Source organism: Lates calcarifer, linkage group LG15 (assembly GCF_001640805.2).
Source record: "Lates calcarifer isolate ASB-BC8 linkage group LG15, TLL_Latcal_v3, whole genome shotgun sequence".
Taxonomy (NCBI): Eukaryota; Metazoa; Chordata; class Actinopteri; family Centropomidae; genus Lates; species Lates calcarifer.
In genome coordinates, this window is record NC_066847.1 from 30,322,877 (window position 1) to 30,348,737 (window position 25,861).

Below are 25,861 nucleotides of genomic sequence, written 5' to 3' on the forward strand. Positions count from 1 at the left end.
CCATTTTAATATAAAAATCTGTTCTCACAATATCTATACTTTGTGTAAAGTTTAGTTTTTTCTCTGCATTCCTCTCTGCAGGTCATCGTATGGGGCGACTACGGACGTATGGACCATAAATCTTTCATGGGAGCAGTTCAGATACTGTTAGACGAGCTGGACCTGTCCAACATGGTGATTGGCTGGTTCAAGCTCTTTCCTCCTTCCTCACTGGTGGACCCTACTCTGGCCCCACTGACAAGAAGAGCTTCCCAATCCTCACTGGACAGTTTCTCTCGATCATAGCAGCGTGTGGACTGATAGCGTTGTTGTAGCAGCCAGTGTTGCGATTACAGGTCACGCCCCCCGGTTACACTGCATGCTTGATGTTGTGTCTTCTGAGCCTGTTTCTAGGGGTGCAAACGTGATCCTGTGTTTTGAGCAAAAACGTCGCGCACATTGTGCACATGGCGAAGCGTGTTGCAACCGCCTGGCGGCCAGGATTGCCAGGTGTTGTTGTTGTTGTTTGGAGGAAGCTGGAATGAACTCCTTAGCACGAGGAATCTGTCAGTTCCAGGTTTTCATCCAATTCGAAGCCATGGGGGTCAGTACTGGGAACCGCTAAACGAGTTCTACAGAAGCCCTTTTCGAATGAAAAATAAATGTTTTGCTTAGATTTTTTTTTTCATTTGTTTTCATTTGTTTTGTTTAGTTTTTTTTTTCTTTTTTCTTTAAATGTCAATGTTCTTGTATCTGAAGGGGGTGATAGTGTTTCTAACCAGATGCTTGGTCACGCCACGCCAACAGACCTAGCTGTGTAGATGGAGTTTTGGAGACCATCACTTTGGGTGAGGTGTGTCCCAGCTTGTATCCACACTCCCCCGAAACCCAAAAGAAACGCCCCTCATACTCTAGGTTTATGTACTGAATCAAAACACTCTGGTAAATCACCAGAAAGACTTCAAAGTAAATCAGAGGCAATATTGAAGTGGCTACCATCAACACCTCAGAATATACAGTAACGACCCAAACCCCATGAAAAGATGTACAATCTACCATCATTCTTTCTCTGTTGATATATTGTATGAAAATTAAATTGAGATTTTTTTTTTTTTCCTTTTTAGTTAATTTGCATGGACACAAATTTAGCTGAATTAAAAAAAAAAGAAAATTATTTTCTTGAGGCTGCAACTTGCAAAAAAGATGAAAAATAAATAAAACAGATCAGCCATTTTCAACAATTTATATTATTTTTAAAGATAAATTTCACTAGTGCATGGTTTTCAAGGGGAGTGAATGCAACATCGTGATTAAAAAAAAGACATTGTTTATCATTCTTTAGACCATTCGTGAGTCTGTGTTTTGCAGACATGCAGATAAGGGAAACTTAAAGGAAACTTTTGGAGTTATTTAACAGAAAATGTTTATGTGACAAAAAGTGATAATGAAAATAAATGTAAATTATTTATTTCATTGTAAAAAGGCTCAGGCCTTATAAAGATAAACATTATGTGCAAATTGTACATGTTTCTCTTTTTCTTCCTTGTCCCAGGGTACCTCTCATTGTACTATTCATTGCTACCATTGTTCAGTCCCCTGATATTGTCCAGATTTTAGGACTGTTGGTTATTTTACAGTTCTGTATTGTTTCAGTATGTATTTTATTTTGGATTTGATTTGTTTAACAAGCATGTTGAAAAGGATTTTCTGCAACATGGCTTGGGCACACCTTACAGTAACTCAGCATGTTTTGATAAAGATGATATTTGGAATTTTTGCAGTTTCTTGTACAGTGCATGTCAACTTCATTACTTTTCTCCCTCACCTTGAATTGAACTCTACAGCAAATTAGTTCTTGGTCATCCACGGCCAGTTATTGAAGTTTCAACAAAAACATTCCACCCCCAAGGTCATATTTTCTTTCAGGTTTTTGAGAAAAAAAAAAGTGACAAGGAAAATATTTTATATTTAATGGAGGTTGACGAAACAGTTGTGATTGCAAGTGTATTTTATTTCAGTATTGTTGATGAACATGCAAAAATAATCTGTATTGGTACAGCAAGAGGTCTATACCTAATCAAGAGGCAGCAAACATGCAAGAGCTGTGTGTTGCTGTGGTTCAATTTTACAGGCACTGTTTGTGAAAAAGAGCTAATCACAAGTTCAAATAACAAGGGATATTGCCACAGAAAATGTTTTTTTCTTGTTTTAATGAAAATGAAATTAATTTACTATATTTTTGTTAGTTTTATTTAAAAGCCAAGACCAGTTTATTTTTTATTTTCTATTTTTAGTAATTATAAATACTTCTCATGTCTGGGAAGTATATGAATCTTATAGTTGCAGTATGTCTGAATGAAATTGAACTGAGGCATTATTCCTTTTCCACATGACGATAATGCGTTTTAATGTCCAAGAAAACCTTGTTGCTGTAACAGGCTACAGTATATATTTTCGTTTCGATTTTCATTGTACATACCTTTAGATGTCAGAATTTGAATAAACAAGCTACCATGAATAGATTGATAGACTCTTTTGGAACAGGAAGAATGCCTCACATGATGACAAAGACATATGTTATTTATCCTTTTGAATGCCTTTTAATTTTCTCTTTTTGGTGCAATGTGTTAATGCCAAGGCTATGTCTTGGTTAAGTATGGTTGAGTACAGAGATTTATGTAAGTTATTTTTCAAATTAAAAATAAAAAAATGATATTACACTGATGCCAAGTGTTGGGTGATAAGATGGACACACACAGAAGTATAATAAAAGTATGTAAATGGGGTATTTCAGCAACTTATATCACACTTCCTCAAAGTTGGGAGGGTCACATTAAACACATTACGATAGAACTGTCAAAATCAAAAAAAAACAGAAGCTGAGATATCCCGACTTCTAGTGTGGAAGATGGGTCAAGCCACAAAGACACTGGATCCTACGTTTCCCATGATGCAAGATGTTAGCATCTTCCCTAGGTAAACCATTTTCATGCAAAATAGGTTTGGAATCTGAATTTGAAATCTCCAAAAGTCACAGAGGACATTATATGACTGTTTTCATGGGCTGAGTACATGTACTCCCTGTGACCACTGAACTGAACTTCACATTTAAAATTCATATAAAATTGGAATGCCCCTTTAATGGAAAATGAAAATAGACTGAAGCATACCTCACTGGTTTATAACAGAAAGTATGTTCTCTGGTCAACCAGACAGACTATCTGAGCTTCCAGGTTCAAATGATACTGTTGTTAATTAGCTAAGCTAGTTAGTTGGTTCTGCTGAGCTGGTCATTACGGTAAACCCCAGCCCAGCTGACAGAGACGCCTAATGACTAAAGATTATTTTTGTGCCAGTCCAGATGAACCTTATAGGCAGGCAAGTTTGTACATCAAATTCTCAAAGGGTTCACTGGTTTAATGATTATATAAGTTACTGTTGTTAACTTTTTAATCACTTTTTTTTATGACAATCCTGGTTCAAATAATAAAAGTCAGCCATGCAGGCAGCTTAGTGGTGCCTAAGCAAAGACTCACAATGACAATGCTAATGTGCTGATGTTAAGCAGGTATAATGTTTACCTTTTTCACATCTTAGTTTAGCATGTTAGCATATTAACATGTGATAGCACTAAACACAATGTTCACCTAAGGCTGATAGGAAAGAATTAGATTTGCAAGTACTCAGTCATTAACCAAAATATTGGTTAAACTGAAACTTTGACCTGATGATGGCACTAGATGAAAAGTCAGGATTCACCGAAGTGATTACACAACCCAACAGAGATATGAAGGTCTGTATGAAATTTCATGGCAATCTGTCCAATACCAGTGCAGGTGTTTAATCTGCTTGAATTCTACATTAAAACTAAACACAAAAAGGACCTTTCACTCTTTCACCTTGTTTAAGTTACTGAATATGACAGTTTCACACACCTCTCAAAAATACTTACCATGCAGCTTTACAATCCTGAATTATATACTTGTTTTTACACCAAAAGAATCAAAATTCATGTAAGGCTCTGTTTGCTTCTGCTTTTGGTTTAAAATATAGAGATGACTGGGAAATGTCAAATGACTGAGGTTTCGTGGGACAGAGGAGTTCCTGTTTTAGCTGTATTTAAGGAGACTGCAAACTGCTGCATAAGACTAGATGCCCTGATGCATACGACAGGGCTGTAGTCGCGATCCAGTTTTGCTTTCCAGCGTCCAGTGTTTGATTTTCCCACAGTATCTCCAAGATGCTACTCTCATGGATTACAATAAAACAGAGTCTTAAAGACGTTGGTTTCCTGGCTGTGGATGTTTTTACAACTGGTAATAGGGACGGCTTTCGAAGAACTCTCATCCTCCTCCTGACCTGCAGCTTCTCCAGCCTCTTGCTCAGCACCCTGCTCTTCCTGTACCTCCTCTTCACCCTGGACTATAAGACATCAGTGGCTGGAGGGATTACTGGCTGCTTTGGGACATTACTTACTGTTGCTCTCTTCTCATCAAAGAGAGTAAGATGCTTAGGGACACTATTTGTGATCTCTATTTTCATGAAGAAGAGTCGGAACTTGCTGCTAACTGCGGGGACTGGTTTAGTGGTCGTTAAAAATGTCAGCAACACCTTGGAGAACCTCACAGGCCTCCTCAGGAGTATGATTTGCAACCTGAAGGCAAAGAAATCAGCCATCTTAGCTCCATTCAATAATTATGTCGAGATGTTGAAGTGGATAGGAAACATGCTCAAAGGGGTTACAGACCTGGGAGTATTGAACCTGGACTCCCAGCTCAAGGTTTCACTCAGACTGGAATCACAAAAATTAGAGGAGACACTCAGCGAGGCAGAGCAGAAGCTGAACAAGACTGTAAAATGTGCACAGTCCCTCGTGAACACAGTGTCCTCCGTGACCGACAGGCTGTTTCCCGCCATCAGCTTCCTCATGCTCATGATGTTCATAGCCTTGCACATAAAAAGATACTGCAACGACATGAAATACGAAAACAGGTTCATCAGCGGCAAACTTGTCCATTTTGATGAGAAGCAGAAGATGGAAGGAAAGACTCACATTCTCCCCCTCACACCTGAGGAGAGGAAGCTGTACACTCCTATCCCCTCTGCCCGTCCCACCGCCAGAGAGAGGAAAGCTGTGATGAAGTTTGGTGTTTCAATTGTCTCCCATTTTGTAGCTTGGGTCATATTTATAGCTGTGGATGCCTTGTTGTACTACTTTGTTGATATTGTAACAACAAAGTTATCAGAGCTGGAACCATTCCATGTTCCCTTGTTAATGAGCATCAAAGTAAGTTTGATCGTGAATTTATTTTAACAGCTCACCACATTCATATCTGCCTGACAATCACTGACCACTCATTTATTCATCCTTTCAGGGAATTGCAACTTTAATTGGTATACCATTTAGTGAGGAAAATCACCAAAACAACTTTTCCTACTCTGTGACCTTGTTCGAAAAGAGGTGCCTCCCTAAACCTAAGCTGCTGCTCTCTAGCTCCATATTTCCACTGGCTGTCATCCTGCTCACCTTGCTCATTATGACTCTAATGGCTGCCAAAGTGGCCCAGCTCAGGCTGATGGTCTGTGAGCGATTCTTCTCCACTGCTGCAGAGGAGAGAGTGGAGTACCTGCACGCCAAAATCCTGCGCAAGAGATTAAAAATGAGGAAGGAGAGAAACAACTGCAGCCCCAGATCACTATTTATTAAGGTTTGCATGTATTACAGAATACTGATAGAGAATAATAATAATAATAATAAGAGAAGGTTGGAAATGTCATCTTTAATCTTTTTTCTTTTCTCATCAGCCCCATTTCTGGTGCCCTCTGCTCTTTCGACCCAAAGAGGATCCACAGGGTACGGTGTGAGGAAATCATTGTTTCTATTACAAACATTGCTTTTTTAGTCATGCCAGTGACCCTGGTGATGGCAGTGATGGTCTTTCAATCAGTCCATCCAGTAGCTACTGGATGGATGAAGTTTTGTTTGGCCACAATGCCACTGACTTTGATGATACCCTGGCTTTTCATCAAGCTCCATAGTGAGGTTGACATAGCAAAATGTCTCAACAATATAGGATGGACTGCTATGAAATGTGGCACAGGCCCAGAAATGAATCCTAATGACTTTGGTGATCATCTGGCTTTTTATCTACCAATGACATGGCTCTGGGTGGGATTTAAATGACAGGAGGACCAGCAAGTTCACTGAAAAACAGCAGGGTATTATAGCTGTAATTATGACCAAGGTGGGGTTGAAAAATTATCCACATACACACTCTAGCCCAGATAATGTAAAAGATAATTAACAATTAATGTTGTGACTGATTGCTAGAGATGGGACCCATAGACCCATGTGTATTAAGTGCTCATACCTGCACATTTGTTCCCCTTGTAGACCAAATGTCTTCAATAAAAACCACTTGGGCTGGCCACACATGGAGCTTATGCCTTACCTAGCCACTGATGGAGACTCAAAGTAAGCTCCAGTAACCCACTGCCAGCCAGCCATTAGTTTTATTACTTCTTATTATTCATTAAAAACACACACACACAAATACAAGCACTCATTATGTGAGAGTTACAATAGCTTAGATTGCAAGTCGTTCTCATTATATGTGAAAGAATCAATGATCCCCTGACTCTTGCTCCAGAGCCATCAGGTTAACATTAGTGGTTCAGTGAAATGTCTCAACAACTAATGGCACTAAATTTAGTACAGACATTCACGCCACCCTCAAGATGAATTGTTCTAAGCTGTGTCATCCTTGGCCATTGGTTTGGGATCAAACTCATGACATCAGTTTCATTTCTACTTTGTGTTTAATGCTCATTAGTAAGTAACATGGCATTATGCTAAACAAAGATGGTGAACGTGATAAACATGGTTTGACTGTAGACTCTTAGTCTTGTCTTTTGTACTGCAGTGAATATTTCTGTTAATAAATACATGCTGTTCAAACACTGTGTCCCATTAATTGTCAACAGTCCTTTTCCTGTACTGTATCACTGAATATTACAATAGTTCATTAAGTGATATCATATTACATAACAGGTCAGTCTACCAATTGACACTGATGGTAACCATGGAGAATGGTTTACAGAGGGAACACTTTCACAATGATGGCCAACCAATTATAGCTCAAAAATCAAGATGTTATTCAATTAAGATTAGCCTCAGTGAGCACTCATCAACCTGAAATGTCATTTTACTTGACAGAGACATTACATACACATTACATCATGTTCATTATATAACAAAGCAGATGACACTATTCCGTGACTATCTACCCCAAAATGTGAGCATAAGATAATTGAATATACAGTACACATTAGTACAGATTATTTACCAATGGTCAAAATAAAGTAACAATATATTAAATACCACAAACGCTCCAGGCTTTTAGATGTTTTTTCCCCCTCAAATCTAAGTTTGTGATCATGGATTCAGTGAATCCTATTATTCATAAACACTTCACTGTATTTCTGTAAGACAGAGCACAAACAGCTTTAAATAACCATAAATACAGAGGCAGACTTTGGTATTTTACCCCTGTGTCTAATGCTCCCCTGCAGAGTGTAGAACAGCAATACTTACTTACATAATCAAAGACAGATGTCCCCCGCATGTGCAGTGAACAGCACTGTCCTGGTTTCCATGTATGTACTGTCACTGTTCATTAACATCTCACAGGTGTTACTGTCGTCACCTAGTACAGAGATGTACCACGGAATCTGACAACATAAGCAGTGATGGAGGTTTAGTTTAAATTTTTGTATTACAGTACTGAAAGAATCCAAACTGTAAGTACGTACCTGCCTTATTATGGTTCCATTTTCTGATAACTCTTTACAAGGTATTTACACAGTATTTATGAGGAGTAACTGATAGATTTATTATGGGTTAGTAAATAATGTACCAATGCTTTCTAGATTAGTTACTTTGCAACTAACAAGATACATGTCATTAATAAGAACCCAGTCTGTTGTTCAGTTTTGAAAACTGGCTTTGGCTGGTGTTTATCTTCCTCCATGATAGATTATTGTGAAAATGTACAAAAAGAAAAAAAAGAAATGTCATTGAAAACATATTGAAATTGATAACTCAACAGACTTGATCATTTAAAAATTGTTCACTGATGAATTATAAATATTTGCAACTGCATTATTACTAACATACACCATAAAAAGGGATTTTATCTATGAAGCCATTCTTACAACTTACAAACTCAGTGGTACTATTCTTGTTAACCTTGTAAAACTTGTAAAACTACTTTTTGGGCACTTTTTGCACAATATTGCAGCATCCAGAGGTGGGCGTACACAGGAAAGCTGACTCATGGGCAAGAGAGTCATTTTGTGGGTGTTCCTCCATTGTTACTGATGTCATTGTATTTTACATTATAATGTCTCTACTGTTTCCACAATTCCATTGTGTGGCTATACAAAAGTTTCCAAGAGTGAATGTGGTTACACCATGAGTGATGTTGTGTGCATGATGAGTGACCTGACCCCAAAGTGTTCTAGTTGTCCTCAGTCTGGACACTAAACCAAATGTTTCTTGATGAACAGAACACAACTTGCAAAGCAAAATTTTAAAAATAAAATATTTAAAACATTTTAAAAAGGCAATGACATGTTCCTCTTCAAATTGATTTTAGTTCTCCTAAAACGGTTTGACTTATGATTTTCAGTTATGAATGGAATTATGTTTATTCAATATTTTATGTGAATCATTACCTAAATTTTTCTAAGTTCTGTAAAAAATGTAAAAAAAAATTAAAAATCAGTGTATTCTTCCTTGTTATTGCCATCTGATTAAATCCACTAAAGCACACTTTATTTCATCAAATATACTCAGCCTCGACTGTACAGTTCAATACTGCCAGCGCCACACCATCCACTCCACTGCCAGAAACAAGAGGAAGTGGTACAGCTCAAGGATGAGTAGGCCTTCTGTGACTCACACACTGCCACTGACCCGTGTAGCAACCTGATAAGCTCACATTATGTCTCAACTGGCCCTGTGGCATAATACCACGCCAGCATGCCAGCCCAATAGGAAGCTGCCACATGATGCTCAGTGACAGCCACAGACCTTTTTACCAGGGAGGGAATGAGCGCAGTCCATACATGGGCATAGATGGAGTGCATATGATAATGTGTGATCCTGCTGAATATGCAAATACAGAGTCAATCTGGGTCAACAAAGTAAATCTTAATACTGTCATGCATGTCGGTGCATTTCTAATTAATATTTCATCAAAGGGAAGGATGCTCTTGGATTAAAAACATCAGTTCTGTTACTAACGGCAACAAACATTTCAGAAAAAGAGGGTGAAAATGAATGCAATGCAATGAATGCAAATTGGCAATTAAGGTTGTTTTTTGCTATTTTTTTTATTACACAATTATATATTATTTATAACACAATATGAACAAATTAAAAAGAGATTAAAGATCCTCTTTTCAAATCACCAGTTAAAGCCATATTTTCATTCCTTACAGTAAATGACTTGATTGCATAATGTATGTTAGAGCAAATATAATTTCCAGAAGCGGAGAGGGTTCTACTGACCTGTGTACTGAGCAAAACTGACCTGGAAACCAGCAAATATAACAAAGGTATCATCTGCCAACAGGACCTTGACCTAAGTGTTGATCAGAGCTAACCTAAAGGTCAACATCCCCCTCCTTTACTACACACAGTAATTTTAATGACTGCATAATGTATGTATGACTTGCAGAGATATTTGAAAACCACTCAGAGCAGGTTTACCAATGAGACAGACGTTGGTTGTTCTGGTTTTGATAGCTTGTACTGAAGACACACAGCTGGAGCTCAAAGTGCCTTTCATGTTATGAGTCAGTTGTTCATACAGAGATGACTTTGCCTTCATAGGGCTTTCTGATCACAGCTGTAGGTTTCCTCACCTGCAGGACAAATACAAAGCAGAAAGAATGGTTGAGTGACCTTTGTATACAATTCCTTGTCAGGACCTGGTTCCTTGAAATTGAAAAAAATCCGAATTTCTTCTGTCCTCTGAAAGGTGCTTTATACTAAAGCAGTCTCTCAAGCGTCCACTATGTTTCATTTATGATGCTCACTTTAGGTAAAAGAAATGATACGTTACAGTTCAACATTTTGGGAAATACACTCATTTGCTTTCTTTTTTAGCATTAGATCATGACATCAATACCACCTCTCATGTCAATAGGGCGAATATGAAGTTACAGCCTGCAACTGGTTAGCTTACAGCATAAAAAGGGTTTAAAATGGCTTTGAAGCTCCCTAATTAACATGTTATATTATATATAACATACATATATACGTGTTGAGATGACAAGATCTGTTTTTCTGGAGGAATATAAGTTGGACTGTTTCTTGGCCTCAAATAAATAGCTGCCTGCAGTGTGAGTGAACCAGAATTAAAATTGTGGGCCAGGAAAATCAAAATAGAGAGCTGACAAAGTCTAAAACGCACCTTAGAGCTGAGGGGAGCTGCAGACCTGGGTAAGAATTCATAGACATTTTTGTCACTGTGAGGGTGGGGTTAGGTTTAACCCATAGTTATCTAATCCATTTTATTATAGCTATTATTATTAAAAAAATCACAATCTATTTTTGACTCTCAAATCAAATGGCTGCAAGCTAATTTTATGCACCAAGTAGCTTATAGAGAGTGATTTGGAACACAGCTTTGGAGCATTTAAAGAGAGCAGTGTTGAGCTGTAGTATCATATTTACTGGGGTGCTATTTTCTAGTATTGAAACTCATGGGGCTTGACTGACCTGCTCCCTTTGCTCAATTCTTTTGTAAACAAACTCAGAGAAGGGTTTTCTGTGGATGAATCTGCCGTTCCCTGGTGACACCTTTAGCCTCCCTTCCTCATAGACCACTTTGCCTCTGGAGATGGTGACGACAGGCACACCGTGGCACTCCATGCCCTCGAAGATGTTGTAGTCCACCGCCTGGTGGTGGGTCTTGGCTGATATCTTCCTACCAAGACACAAAGACACAACCATTGGTTTGCAAACGGCTGTTGGAGACTACTTTTGCACTGAAGTTCCTGATCACATGCAGCCCTTGTGATGAGTGAGGTAATCACCACATGCTTTCTGAATAAAAAGCGAGAAAAGAAAACACAAACCTATTGTGAAGTCTTAGTGTAGTGTTCGCTGCTCTAATGTGAAACTGATTGAATCAGGCCAAGATGTACTCATACACAGCATCAAGTTACTGCAGCTCACTTACTGTGCAGCAACAAGCAATGTAATGTTTTATTTATATAACATTTTCTCATGTGATGCTCTCTTCCCTAAAAAGCTTACTAAGCACACAACCTAGGCTTATTACATTATTGTGACATCACATGATATGATGATATGAGCACTGTCACATAATACTGCAGCAGAGCCAGTATCCTGTTATATGAAAACTGTCACACTGTCGCACAGGCTGGAAGAGACGCTGAATATGATTGAGGTTTGATGAAGAGACACAAGACAGAAACCTCTTCCAGGTTTTCACCCAAACAAATTTAGCATGGCTGGTATGGAGTTTACTGGCAGAAATGATTCCAGTAATTTAAATTATGCATCTAAAAGCACTCATGGTAAATGTGTCTATGGCAGGAATGGCTTTATTCAAGATTTATGATAAACTCATAATTTAATACCCTTGTTTGTACTATGCTACTGCTATGATCTCCAACCCCGTGTAACCAATGCTGAAATAATAATAACTTGATAAGTATTGTTACGCTAGTTATACTTCTACTCCACTATGTTTATCTGACAGCTACAGTTACTAGTTATCTTGCATACAGACGATTTGACATTCATGACATATTATGAGCTTGTACAATGCATTGTTATAACAGTAAAGGGCTGCTTACACATCACTGCATTAGCAATAATGATCCAATAACATAATAATATGCCACTGACAGGGACCATGTACCTGCATAACAGCGTATACAGTTTATTTACAGTATATTTTTGACTCTTTAAATCTACATTTTGTTGATAATACTGTATGTGTTACATATGTGTATATATATATATTTATATATAATATATATATATATATATATCTGTGTGTGTGTGTACTCCTCATGAGTGGTAAAGTGGGGAACATCAGATAAAGTAAGAAGAAACTGCAAATCGCCATTAAAACAGTGTGAAGCACATTCTCATCAGTGTTGCTAAAAGCTTCTGGAAAATGTAGAAATCTCTCAGAGGGCAAGTCGCTTGATAATAAAATAATCAAACGCTTTACACAGTGCAGATTGATGATGTCTTACACATATAAATCACGTCTGACTGAGAGACTGAATCAGTTGGGAACTGGGAAGTAAATCTGACTCAGCCGGCTGAGACACTGAATGTTCCTTTCCTCCATTCATATCTGCACAGTTCCTGTCAATTTGTAAAGCCAGACACCATGCTTAGTGTGCACTGACAAAAACAAGATGTGTCCTCATTATTCAAGTAGCCCAATTATGAGACACAAGGCAACTGACTGAGCTTCCTAAGCATTTGTGGTTATGCAACTGTTTGTGGCCCCCGGTCCCGGATGTTATGAAGCGACACTTGTGCCGAGGGCAATTAATTACGCAGTTTCACAGATGAATTCATGGCTGCAGCAATCAAACATGAGGCGCTCTCATGCTTGAAAGGCATTATAACGTCCACAGCACACATGGTAAAGACAGAACGCACATAAATGGTGAAACAAACAGATGATGTCCAGGGGTGACGAGCCCAAGGATCACATACTGTAAAATCCTCCACAGTAATAATTGTGAGGGTCTCAGGCCTCACACAAGTTTCTTCTGTTACCAGTGAATTCATTTACAGCAAATTACACTGAGGTGTAATGTGTTCTTCTCCAATTCACATCAGCGGTTAGTGACTTCCCTGAGGGGCTCAGCCCAGATTCTCCAGCAAACAGAGCAGCGCAGTGCCTCTCCGGGTTATATAAGTCTGAATGTGCCAGAGTATGCAAGCTGCTGGAATGCAAACTGTCCTCTGTACCTGCATCTGTGCATGTGCTCCACAGTGCAGCGTACTGTCCTCCTCTCCATATCTGACACTTTGTTAGGATAATACAAAAAATGCAAAGGAAACAATCACATGATCGTTCGATATTCTGGGCTCATTACTGAAAATAACCTTAATACTGTGTGTTCTGTACTATGAAAATTGGTTTAGCTCCCACGTGAAATATTCATCATCTTTAAGATCCTCACCATGACCCATCAGCATCGTCCCACTGATGCTGTGTGTAGTTAGCTTATATAAGTGTGATAAAATCCTTCTCAAAAAATAACCACACATGGAAAATAATTAATTGTTCCAACCAGTCTTTTTTTAACTGACTGATGAATATGATGTGTAAACTGTGTTATGCTTCAATTAGCAGCTATAGAAGTGATGACATACTCTTGGTGACATAGACTTTTGGATGAAACACAGACGTAATCAGCTTACGTGTGTGTGTGTGGGTGTGTTTGTATGTATGTGTGCTGAGGTGGCACAAGATGAAAGATACATCACTTCTCTTTTTAGTTTCCTGTATCTGCCTGCATGATTTACTGCTAAGCTTAAAAACCTTATCTTATTTAAGTGAATGCTTGACACCCTGAGGACATGCTTTCAAGTTTGCCCAGTGTTTCAGCAGCACCATCTGCAGTTGGAGCTGCTGATAGCACTGGTAGAAATGTCTGACTTAGTGTGGAGAGATAAGACTGAATGTGCATTACAGTCGTATACATTTTAAACTGTACGCTCACAGCATCCGAGAGCTTTTTTTTTTCTTTCCCTGCTGCATTTTTAAAAGCTCTCTCCCAATCTGCTGAATGGCCGGCATCAGGGTCCTCACCTTGTCAACTTGGGGTCCCATATAACCACATCAGCATCTGAGTTCTTGGCGATGCGGCCTTTCTGTGGGTAGAAGTTGAAGATTTTTGCTGCGTTGCTGCTGGTGACAGCCACAAATCGATTCTCGTCCATTTTGCCGCTGTGCTGAGGGGAGGAAACACACAAAGCACCCCAGCTTGAGTAAAGGGGTCCACAGTGAATGACAACAATATACAGAATTAGCAGACAAAAGGTCAGTGCTTAACTGTGGAGCAAGCAACTCGTTTCTGCCAAAATGCCATCTAATGTGTGATTTGTAAGCACTGTTGCATGTGCTAAATCTTTCCAGTAGCCTTGGGGCGGCTGGGCTAAAACACTGTCCTCACAACAATGGCAAGAAAATGCAGTGTCTGCACTCTGCAGCTCCAAGAGTTTATTGCCTTTTCTGTTCATATTGTAGGGAAACAGAAAAAATAAAACAAATACGGGAAGAGTAGAATAATTAGATTTCATCGATTTAAAAGGGTGAATGCATTCTTAATCTGACATTAAATTTATGATATGGTTTCATGTAACACAAGTCAAAATGGACCCCCTACCTACTGTTGTGTGGTAGCATACAGGACCCCAAGGCATGAAAAATGTCCCTGATTGAATAGCAAAGTGGGCCCCATACTGTAGGAGCCTTATACTTTTAAAATATAATGATGACTGATTTTGTGTTTAAATTATTCATATTCACCCAGAATTTGGCCTCCACTCACAATGAATAATCAGCCTTGACTATGCATCACAGTCAGAAGTATCAGTCTGACGTAAGACACACAGGAACAGGGTCTTTTAAGTTAAAAAATAACAAATTTATTTCTTTATGTTGTCATTTGCTGTCTTTCATGAATCTTTTTATTCAGCTCACTGCCACATCATTGCAAACGGTGTAATTGCATGGATAATGACAGGAAGCTACAGAATAGCTCTTCTCAGCAGTTACTGCAGTTCAGACTTCTACTATTTCAGACTTCCACTGCGGTAATGAACAGTGCACGGTAAAGAACAGTTCAATTATTTGGGCGTACCACTCCTTTCTCCCAAATGACAGACATCCTGTCCTCCACTCCGTTCACTCCGTTAGGGATCTTGGTGAAGTCGTCTTTGCCCAGGGCCTTCTGGCACACAGAGAAGGTGCAGTTGTCTGTTCCAGTCACACTGAGATCATCGCTGACATAATTGACAGAGAAACAAATGTATGAGTGAATGACAGAGTTGATGCTGAATTTAATAAATAAGAAACAAATCACAACTACTGAGTCATTCTCGAGACTCTTGATTGTGTGAAAATTGGCCTTTTTGCGTCAGTTGTAGCTGATACTACACTGCCATGTCAGCTTCAGCGTCACAAAAAGCATTATCTACATAAAACACAAATTACAAACTGTGGGTGCAACTAATGGAGGGATTTCAGTTTGTATACATGAATATTTGCACACTTGTTTAAAACTGTTGCATCATTATTAGTTGGATTTGTTACCGCCCTGCCTCCTGCTACTCTCTCAGTTCCACCTACTTGGCCAGTAGGTCCATAAGGTACCCAGGAGTGCTGGGGTCAGGTCTTAGTGGAGGACCCATGACAAAGCCAGCAGCATGGGACCACTCTTTGTGCCAGTAGTTGGTACCATCTGTGCCCAGCCCTGCTGCAATGGGCTCTCCAAACACCACACGACCTGCAGAGAGAAGTAGTGTTTCAGAGGCTGTTCCAAAAAGATGGAAATTAAAAGTTGAGGGATAACTCTGAATTCTTTAACTTTTACTGATGAAAAGGGAAATGCATTGAAAATAAGTTTAAAAAAAATATGAATACAGCCACTGTTCTGACCTTTAAAATACTAGGTATGGAAATCTTACAGTTTTTCTTAATTGCTAAAACACATTTCTTGAAATTATGCCTCCATTTCCCAAAACTCTTCAACACAAATTCAAAAGTGCACACTCAGTTTCAGAAACTTCCAACTTCCTGGTCAAAACTAAACTCTCCACTCAAAACCTTGTACTCTCCCTTAAAAAACAAACTTTGCCTACAGACATAACACAAAATCCCTTAACAACCAACACACTACAGCGCAGTCTTTCATACAGGTGAGGTCAATTCAAAACACCACAGGAATAACCAGCAATGAATAATATTGCTTATACACAATAACACAATAACAAGTGGTTACATTTGTACATTTTTACTCCTCAATATACTGTGAAGGATAAATGAAAATGAAGAATAAAATAAAATTAAAAAGGGTGAATAGAGAGAAAAAAATCTGCCACAGCATCCTATCTCTTGTCTGGGTCAGACCAAAGAATTTCACCTACATCACAGGCTATATCAGCCCTAACTAGGCAGCGGAGGAAATTTCTGAATTGGTGTGTGAACAATTTTGACTCTTAGTGTTTCCACCTGGATAATTGTGTGCTAACTGAACATTACTGAGTGACAGTGCTTTCTAAAAGCACCTGGTGTAGGTAGTGATATATGAAGGGATTTGGGTGTAGAGTTCAACAATCTGTCAAAAGAGGGGAATAGTGTTTTAGTTTAGGGTAATGGGTGTGTTCTTTGGTAAATGCCGTTATGGTTTCAAATGTTTAGCTTGTAAGCCTGGTAATAGTGTGTGAGCAATACACACGCAACCCCATCATCTCTCACCCCTGCCCTACTCTCTTTAAACAGCAGGTGGTAGTAAGCTCACACTCACCATCTCTGCGTGCATTAGACACCACCTTGGCGGCAGATTTGCTCATGACATGGACCACATAGAGCGGGCAGTTGACAGCAGAAGCGATGGTGATGGCTCTCTGGGTGGCCTCAGCCTCCACTTCCTCTGGCCGACAGAGCTCATGGCCCTCCGGCCCCGTAATGCCCATGGCCAGCATCTTCTTAGCACCCTGTTTCCCAGTGGGGACAACAGGGACAACAAGCAGGATAAAGGTTTAATGAGATGGAAGGATAACACAGAGCAGTATCTGTCCATCGAAGCAGAGAGGGAACAGACGGGTAAAGAGTGAGTTTGCAATGGCTGTGTTTAAAATGTAGTATAACACTGTACCCACACAGGAACACTTTGTGTGGGAGCTCTGAACTGAAAGACCACTGGGAACACAAGGCGGCAAAATAAAACAGGGTCTGAGTGTTAAACTTAACCAGTTTAACGATCCTAAACATGTAGCACCCTTCCTAGTGGCAGCAAGAATCGTGTGTTCCCACAACAGGAGCAGGAGTTGCTTTCCTAGCATTTGCTACTCCCTAGTGGTGATTTGTTGTCATGACATTTGAAAAAAAAATATGTATTGGAAAATACAAACACATAGAGGAATAACAGGCTTTGTTCATGGCAGAAAAAGGAATAACAAAGCCAATGGCTTTGCCAATGTTGAAATGTTTCTGTAGTTTACACAGAACACGGCAAAAGCTGCTTTTGGTATTTTATCATGTTACTTTGCTAAACTTCACTACAACAGTGTCAGTGGACCTCAGATCATCTGGAGTTAACATGCCCATTCATTCAGTCAGGATTGTTGATTTTAAAATTCAAATTCTGTATGGCTATCACCAAATACTACTTGATTTTCTATTACAATTGCTGTCACTGTGTCTATTTTTTATGGCTCTTAGCAGGCTCTACTTAGCTGCTGTCAGGTTTAAACATCAACCTATAATTACTGCTACACTGTGTGACACACACACACACACACACACACACACACACACACACACACACACACACAAACATTATTTATCTGCCCTGCCTCCCCCTACCCTACCCTGTGTGTTGTATTCACTACATCATGTGATATGCAGTCAATTTAGCATCACTGTCCAAGCTAAGAAAAATTAACAGCAGTCTTTACAAGATTACATTTACCAAGTAATTACTGATATTGATATTTCTTTTCACTTTCTAAACATGACATCACATTTGCTCATACTAACCTCTGCAATCAGATCTCCATTCTCAGCATGCACCTGAGCTATAGCTCCAATCTCCTTACACTGGGAAAAGGCAGCATATAGCTCAGAGTCCTGCAGCATGAACACGTCTTTGTAGGCCATAAACATCTTGAAGGAATTAACTCCTTTTTCTTTGGCCAGAGTCTCCATCTCTTTCTTGACCTGGTGAAGAAAGGGGTACATGGAGGAATTGCTCTGAATAGATTGTCACATCTCCCTTAGAAAAAAGAGGGGGGAAATGTAGAAGCTGGTTCTTTTAAAACAAACAAAAAAACAAAAACAAATACCTGACATTTTTATTCTTAACAGACACTTTTATGAGGTGCCATTTCTGACACAGATTTCTTTGGGATATTCCAAAAACAATTCAAAAGTGGTTACTAAGTTTTTTATCTATTTTAAATGTTATTAATAATTATCTGCTCATTCACCTTGTCACTCCACCACGTGACAGCAACATGCAGCGAGTAGTCGCAACAAACTTTGGGGTCAGCTGTCTTACGCCAACAGTCGTAGGCTTCCAGGAGTGACTTGCCCTTTTGGGGGATTACAAAATCCAGGATCATTGTGGTCCCTCCTGCAACAGCAGCCTGATGAAACACAAACATTACCACACAGATATAAGTTAAAGATTAACTTGTAAAAACTACTGAACTAGGTGCAGAAATTTTTTAAATAAAGATCAAATAATGTCATGAATTGTCTGATTTAGGTGGAATATTTATTGTCTGCAGAGTCTTAGAGGAAAGTCTGAAAGCATTAATACTATCTAACATCATTCCACTCTCTGTCAGTGATAGCATGATTTAAGCAAACATCCCTATAATACATGTATGATCTGCAGATTTACGCTAGATGAAAATAGCAGCTGTAACCTATGGCGTCTTTATCAGCACACACTGTCGGATAGGTTACCCAATACCAGTGTCAATCACATAATACCTGAGAGTGACTTGTTTTGCAAACGTATGGGTGGGGTATGGGTAATGGGTGCAGACCAGTCAAGCAACCACTGATATTGTATAAGACTGACCTCTGATCAGATCCACATCAGGGAATGAGTGAGGTCTGATAAGGAAAAAAAAAAAATCTCATGTACATTTCAGTCAGAATAGTTCATCATGCTGATCATGATTTTGCTAACACTGTGTACCACATACAGGGACTGTGAATGGAACCTTAATTTCTAAGTTTTATCTGGCAGATAACTTTCTCTGGCATCTGGAGGGTGGACAAAATAACAGTAATGCTACACAATTAAACAGAATAGCCCTGAAACAAAAGTACTATATAAATCTTCTAATGTTGGGTTTTGTTCTGTAGTTTAAGGTGTTATTGAAGATCTGCTGTGCAACACATGTTACATCTTTCCCTTTGTCACATCACATCATTTTGCAGTGTTGTGACTGATGCATTCAGACAGCGACTCTATGGTCTCTGTAAGCTGCTCCATGTTTCTCTGACACTTCAATCATAAAGCATGGGATTGTTATATTTCTAATAAAGCTGACACATACTACTAATTGGTATTGATTGATTATGACTCACTGGTGTATCTGCCTATTAAACAGTGATTTGCAAAGGGTGGACAGAAGAACAGAAAGAATGACTGACTGACTGACTAACATGCACTATTTGTCATGGGCCACGTACATACATATATTCATACATACATGCATGTATATTATTGATTGATTATGACTCACTGGTGTATCTGCCTATTAAAACAGTGATTTGCAAAGGGTGGACAGAAGAACAGAAAGAATGACTGACTGACTGACTAACATGCACTATTTTGTCATGCATGTACATACATATATTCATACATACATGCATGTATATGTATACATAAACACACATATACACATTCATACATTACATGAAGTATGTATGTATGAGTATGGGAGTATATGAGTGTGAGAATGAATATGTGTTCATGTAAGCATTTATGGATGTGGTGTGAGAGTGAATGTATGTGTGCTTGAGTGTGTACTGTATGCATGTGTGTGATGGACATGCAACAGTCCAAACGTCCAAAGCTGGACTTCAACCACTGACATCACAGTAACTATGCATGTAGTTTAACCAGCAGAGTATCAAAGCACAATTTCACTCTGATAATAATCAAATGCAACCACATTCTACTTTTTCATTCATTTTATGTAATTACTTCTGCCAAGGAGGTTATGATTTCACCCGTTTTAAAATAAAAAGGAACAAAAATTCACTCTTTACTAATTCTCTGTGTTATTATTGCTAAGAGGTAAATTGTGGTAGCTAATATTATCCTGCATTCTATTACTCTAGGAGTGAAAATGTGGGATGTAAACACAACTGAGCAAACCCAAGTTTAGCAGCATGGGGGCTACTTGATAAATAAAAAATAAAAACATTCTGAAAATACAGCTTTGGACTTTGGGTGCATGTTCACCACAAACCCTGCAACAAGCACACAAACATTCACACATACTCACACTTACATACCCTCATACTCATACACACATATTCTCACATTTTATATACTTTTGCATACATTTGTATGTATGTGTTTATGTTTACATACATACATGCATGTAGAGTCCAGAGGACTTCTCACAGACATCTATGAAAATTCTCAGAATCTTTGAAATCAAAAGATTCTACAAGAAAAGTTGAGTCAAGAGCAACTGTACTCAGTTTCACCTCATTCAGAAACTTTTTCAGAACTGAAGAAACCTCTTGGGTGAGAGATGAAATGCCTATCTACAACCAAGTCCAGCTTCCCTTCATTCAACTTTTCTTGGATACATGAGTATGACCTTAGGCTTGCAGCTCAAGAGTTTGATTTTGAACTTTCACCTGGTCTCCTGTGTGAACCCTGTGCCTGCTAAATGTTTGGACAGGGTTACCATTTCTCTTAAATAGAGGACAGTTTCATAATGGATAGGATGCACATCTCAAGCAGGCTGTGCACTGTGATGAGTATGATGATGAATATGACGCTTATGAGACTTATTGTTAATTGCTGACATTATTCCAAGTGTTTCGATTTTCTAAGCTAAAATAAATACATAACATAGGCCTAATAAATAAACCCTGAAAAACAAAGTAGCACAATTAAGGTGCCAAGGCTTCCGTTATTATTCCGTCTGTATACAACTAATGAAAGTCATGAACCTAGTCTTTTCTATCTTATGCAACTTCAACAAAATATCTTCACCTTTGTTCCGATATGGAAGTCATCCACCGCCTTGGTTCCCATGAACGCCAGCTCCATGTGTGTGTGCGTGTCGATGCCGCCCGGGATCACCAGTTTATCGGTGGCATCAATGACTCGCACTCCCGCTGGGATCTGAAGGTTCAGTCCGACTTCAATAATTCTCCCATTTTCAATGTAGACGTCGCTGATCACGGAGCAGTCTTCATTCACAACTTTACCTCCTTTTATCAAGATCCCGCGGGGCTCCATTCCTGCTGTGCACAGCTCAGAGTGTTTAAAGATGTACGGGAGTTAGAGTTTGGGCAAACTGTAAACAGACGTGACAGCAGAGCAGCAGATACGCTCAGACACTCAGTCAGTGGTGCACCGAAACTTTACAGGCGCCTGTAGGTCAACATCAGAGTTCATGAGAGATAAGAGAGTCCACAGAGCGCTCTCGTGGTCATTCAACTCCTGCAATGAATCAGTCTCATCTGTCAGACACCGCCCTTCTCAGTATTTTGCAATGGCATTAAGGACACTCCTCGCAATGATTTACAAAGTGACAGGTGCATTGTCTGCACAGGTTTTCACTTTGTGCTCAGTTAAACCATCAGGAGTGTTTGCTGCATGCAATTAAGTAACTGTCCTCATGCAATGTGACACAAGTCATGGCCAGCTTGATAAAAAGGGAAAAATTAGCTGCTAACCTCCACTGACCCAGCAACCCTCACCGCATCCACGATGTGCAATGTATGTACCACGTCCCCTTCAAGTACCCACATGTACATTTCACAGAGTAAACATCAGTAAGAGCGGTTATTTTGACAGGGAGCTTCAAACCTTGTAACCGAGTTGGTTTGTGCTGTGTGATGAAACACACATATTAAAGACCATACAAGACATCCCTCAACACATTTAAGCCCTTATAGTGCCTCATGTTTCAGCTGATATTGTGCGTCAGTGGTGCATATTCAACACTATTGGAGTTTATCAGTTTCACCTCAAAGCAGCTGGAAATGCTTTTTCAAAAGAACAACATTTTGGACAAAACACATCATATAAACTCAGATTCTACTATCTGAAATTATCGTTTTATATCATGATCTCTGAACTGGATGTATTTAAATTTGATATCACAGTGACACAAGGTTTGTTTGTTTTCTTTTTGGCTGCTTTTCCACAGACATTCAGCAAATACTTAATTAATTATTAGCTTCTTCTAACAGTGAACAGATTTAAAGTGACTTGAAGTGAATATAACCAGAAATAAAAGGAAGAGGTATTAAAAGGAAAACACTGATAAAAGATACAATACAGATAAAATACTAACTGCAAAAAATGAGCTATTTTCCAAATATGTATTTACATATTATTATTTTCTAATTATATATCTTGTCCTCTATGTCAGAGGTCAATTGTAGACAGTAATCCCCTACAATCAGACAACCAGTCCAAAACTAGTCAGGACACCTGAGCCAGGACCATTCACTGATGATGTCTGACACATCTTAAACATTATGGTGGTCTCAGCAGTCTTTATACATACAGAGGAAAGAGATCAAATCCACAAATGTAGAATCAGAAACAGGTGGTTGTTTCTACTAAAGTAGTAGAATTACTACTACCAAAGTAGTAATTCTATATTTACACCACATTCACTTTATTGTATTTATTAAAGGTCATAACTAGTGCATCCTGTTTTTTCACATAATGATATATTTGTTGTCTGTGAGTTAGCTAGGTATTAGGTATTCATTCTTATCTGTTTCATGAGTGACTTACAACAACACAGACAAAAGGTGATTTTTGAATTAACTGGTGGTGAGGTAATGTTATTGCACTTTGAACAGCTATCACAAGTTAGACTGTGGACTAGACAAATATTGTCCCTGGATTGAATATTTGTATAGATGAGCCACTGCACTCACAGAGGAAGTGATTAGGATTTAGAGTTATATATATATAGCCCTTTGGGTCCTCTAAATACCATGTTATCAGCCAGCTGTATTGTTTTGGAGGAAGTTGACCTCCTGTATGTTGTGTAGGCACACACAATTCAGTATTTTAAATGTCAGTTTTGACTAAAATCATCCTTTAATTTTAGCATTCATCAGTGCAAATCTAATAGATGTAGCTAAGAAAAAAATCAGTGTGGAAATAAATGAATATGGAACATTTTAAAGATATAAGTATAGTTATAAGTAGCATATAGATATAAGTTAGTGAGTCAAGATGTGCAGTCTGAGTTAGATGTAACATAACGTGTTTAAGCTGAATTTTAGTTGCTATGAATGCAATTTAGAGTGGCCTTTCAGCCTGTGATTTTCTGCATTTACATGTAGATACAAAAATAAATTCTGCACAATATTTAATTTCATACAGGTTTCCATTATACTCTAACAATAGAATACAGTAACCAGCTTAAATGCAATGTGTCTGACTGACATGATATAATACTCAAGGGGAATGTAGTCTTACACCATTTTTGAACTACAAACATGGATGATAAAATAAATGAGACAAAGAAAGAGGAAACACACATTTCAAAAATACAGACAATTACAACATTACAACTAAAATGCTAAGAAGCCGGTAACTTACTGACTGCACCTCTCCCCACCTCAGGCATATTAGTTTTGTAATATTACGTTTTAGCTTTTGTCATAACAACATTAATAATGTGGTCATAATTAAAATGATTAGTAACATTTTCCCGCCATGACAAGTCAAAATATCTGCTGGAAACAGTCCAAGCTAAACATTTCCACATGTCCTCTGCTCCAACATACGAGAACTGATCATCATTCAAAAAACTTGACCCCAACAGCTGGGTCAGTGACAAACTGCATGCTTCACTCCACAGAACTAAAGCTAACTGGTCAAAAAAAAGTGTTTTGGAATTGTTTATGTGTATTATTTTAAAAATCCCTCAAAATGCAGCAGGCTTCTGATAATGCTGTGATATCCCTGGAGCATGCAACTGCCTCTCTTTCATGAAGAGTTGTTAGCCACTGGGAGAGATTAGCATTTTACTGCAGTGGATTGGTTGTCTGCACCGCATCAGTCCAGACAACTTTTCTCATCCATTAGTGTATTACGAAAACAAGACACATTGGAGAGACAAAGATGCATGCGCTGGTGAGATAAGCACACGCACAGGGCTTAGGAACACCTAACCTTCACAGTTGCAATAAACAATAACATGTGACTTAAGAGGATTTACATAAGATGAGAGGAGTAATCAGAGGGAGTGAAAAAAACCAATGAGGCAGCAATGGCATCTCCTCAAAAGTCTCTGTGTTGCTGAATGAGGAAAGTTGCCATTCCGCTGGATTTAGAGGAAGGCTGTTGTTATCATTTTATTTCCTCTACCAGCACTACAAACCAACACAGATGTCAGTTTCTTTTCCACTGAACTGAAATTCTGTGAGTGCAGCTCTGAGTGTTGACATGGTAAAACTCTGGCATTAGAAGGGCATAGCATGCAGAAAAAGTGACATGAGATAATGTTCAGGCAGATTATCAGCGCTCTCTGCTCAGGCAGGGAGAGGATTGTTGTTCACACAGCACCTGCAGCAAGAGAATGTACTACACATCTGAAAAGGAAAAAAAAAGTCAGGTTAAGCATCTGTTATTTTGTCATCTCTGTAACCGATTTAATTATTTTCTTTTGGTAAACCAAAGGAGAGTTTTCAAGGAAATGAAATGTTCCACGTTTCTTCTTTTTTCCCCATTTAACTAATTACATTTTATTCAAACCTAATGTTGTCAGATCCAGTTATTTTTTTTTGTCAAACTAAAAGGCATTCCATTTTTACTTCATATTTTCCTTTTACCAAACTTGATTAAACATGATTAATCTCTCATAAAAATACACAGCAGATGTGCCTGTACAAGCAAGCTGGGGACATGCTGTTTAAAGGGAAACAAGTGGCTATGTGGAGGTATTCCCTGCATTACTATAGGTTTCATTAACCTATGCAGATACTCTTCACTTGCTCCTGCTCACTACACAGCCAATAACAACCCCAACATAAACACAAAGCTCACCCAGTTCAGCCTGCCTCCACCTGTCAAATTAGTAAAGGGAAAACATTACGACACTACATTCAGCCCAGGGTCATGTGCTCCTCTCACTGCTCCTCTAAAATGCTTGTCCTCATCTAATATGATGACAAATCTAAACTCTGGATGTCCAACAACTGGTCTGCTGGTCCAATACAGACAACCTGGTTCTGAACATGCTTAAAAAAACTATGGAGATTATCGTGGATTTCTTTAGAAGGCCCTGTCCTCTCTCCAGGACATGTACACCTGCCAACTCCCGAAACACACAGGAAAAAATCAGTACACAGCCCTCACACCCATGCCACTCCTTATTTGATCTTCTCTCCTGACTGGCAGGATCCTACAGAGCACAGTGGGTCTGTAATGATTTTTTCCACAGCTCAGTGTACAGCGGACTGATTCACTCACTCATGTGAATATGTCACCACAGTTTCTGTTGAATAACTTTGCAATTACAATGTGATTATTACAGTTACAGGTATACACATAGTACACATAGTAACTGTCACTTAAAATATCCTCTTTTTGTGATGTACATACAGCCACCTCTATATCTTACTTGTTGTTACCAGTCTAAATTTATGTGCTATTTTTGTGCATCCTTGACAACCGTAATTAATCAGGATCTCCATATAGTCACTGAATTTATGTTGCAGATATTTATTGTCTATCTCTGTTTCTGCACCCTCTCCCATATTTTTTTTACTGTTTATTTCATCTTTCTATACCCATTTGCTAGTTTCTTTTAAAAAAAATTCTCTGTGGTGCATGTTAGGTA

The 25,861-nt window shown here is 38.8% G+C and overlaps 3 protein-coding genes across 13 annotated transcripts in view; 2 read left to right on the plus strand and 1 right to left on the minus strand.

Moving 5' to 3' along the window:
• The window catches only part of rims2a (regulating synaptic membrane exocytosis 2a), a 143,056-nt gene extending 140,353 nt beyond the window's left edge, over positions 1–2,703 (plus strand). For all 10 annotated transcript variants that reach the window (XM_051076339.1, XM_051076340.1, XM_051076338.1 and 7 more), the window contains one exon: positions 82–2,703. In XM_051076339.1, the coding sequence (XP_050932296.1) occupies positions 82–285 (204 nt within the window). In that variant the 3' untranslated portion in view covers positions 286–2,703. The remainder of the gene's footprint in view (positions 1–81) is intronic.
• A 145-nt stretch (positions 2,704–2,848) lies between these two features.
• LOC108887229 (dendritic cell-specific transmembrane protein) lies at positions 2,849–8,808 on the plus strand. Its single transcript, XM_018682524.2, has 2 exons — positions 2,849–5,266; positions 5,355–8,808. Exons 1-2 carry the CDS (start codon positions 4,220–4,222, stop codon positions 5,880–5,882), a joined length of 1,575 nt encoding a protein of 524 aa, XP_018538040.1. The 5' UTR covers positions 2,849–4,219; the 3' UTR covers positions 5,883–8,808.
• A 548-nt stretch (positions 8,809–9,356) lies between these two features.
• On the minus strand, positions 9,357–21,443 carry dpys (dihydropyrimidinase). 2 transcript variants are annotated; one of them, XM_018682548.2, is made up of 10 exons: positions 21,034–21,143; positions 18,868–18,902; positions 18,266–18,424; positions 17,817–17,996; positions 16,582–16,771; positions 15,405–15,561; positions 14,917–15,058; positions 13,863–14,005; positions 10,769–10,976; positions 9,357–9,909 (listed from the first exon to the last, which is right to left on the minus strand). In XM_018682548.2, exons 3-10 carry the CDS (start codon positions 18,398–18,400, stop codon positions 9,850–9,852), a joined length of 1,215 nt encoding a protein of 404 aa, XP_018538064.1. In that variant the 5' UTR covers positions 18,401–18,424; positions 18,868–18,902; positions 21,034–21,143; the 3' UTR covers positions 9,357–9,849. The 2 variants fall into 2 exon arrangements, with proteins under 2 accessions (XP_018538064.1, XP_018538058.1); XM_018682542.2 differs by lacking the exon at positions 18,868–18,902 and having other exon boundaries at positions 21,034–21,443.
• Positions 21,444–25,861: the final 4,418 nt, after the last annotated feature.

Coding starts and splice junctions, on each gene's coding strand:
- LOC108887229 (XM_018682524.2), top strand. CDS start 4,220: ATGCTACTCTCATGGATTACAATAAAACAGAGTCTTAAAGACGTTGGT. Junction 5,267..5,354: donor CCTTGTTAATGAGCATCAAA/GTAAGTTTGATC, acceptor TCATCCTTTCAG/GGAATTGCAACTTTAATTGG.
- dpys (XM_018682542.2), bottom strand. CDS start 21,282: ATGGAGCCCCGCGGGATCTTGATAAAAGGAGGTAAAGTTGTGAATGAA. Junction 15,059..15,404: donor CTTATGGACCTACTGGCCAA/GTAGGTGGAACT, acceptor CAATTATGTCAG/CGATGATCTCAGTGTGACTG. Junction 14,006..14,916: donor TCATTTGGGAGAAAGGAGTG/GTACGCCCAAAT, acceptor TCCTCCCCTCAG/CACAGCGGCAAAATGGACGA.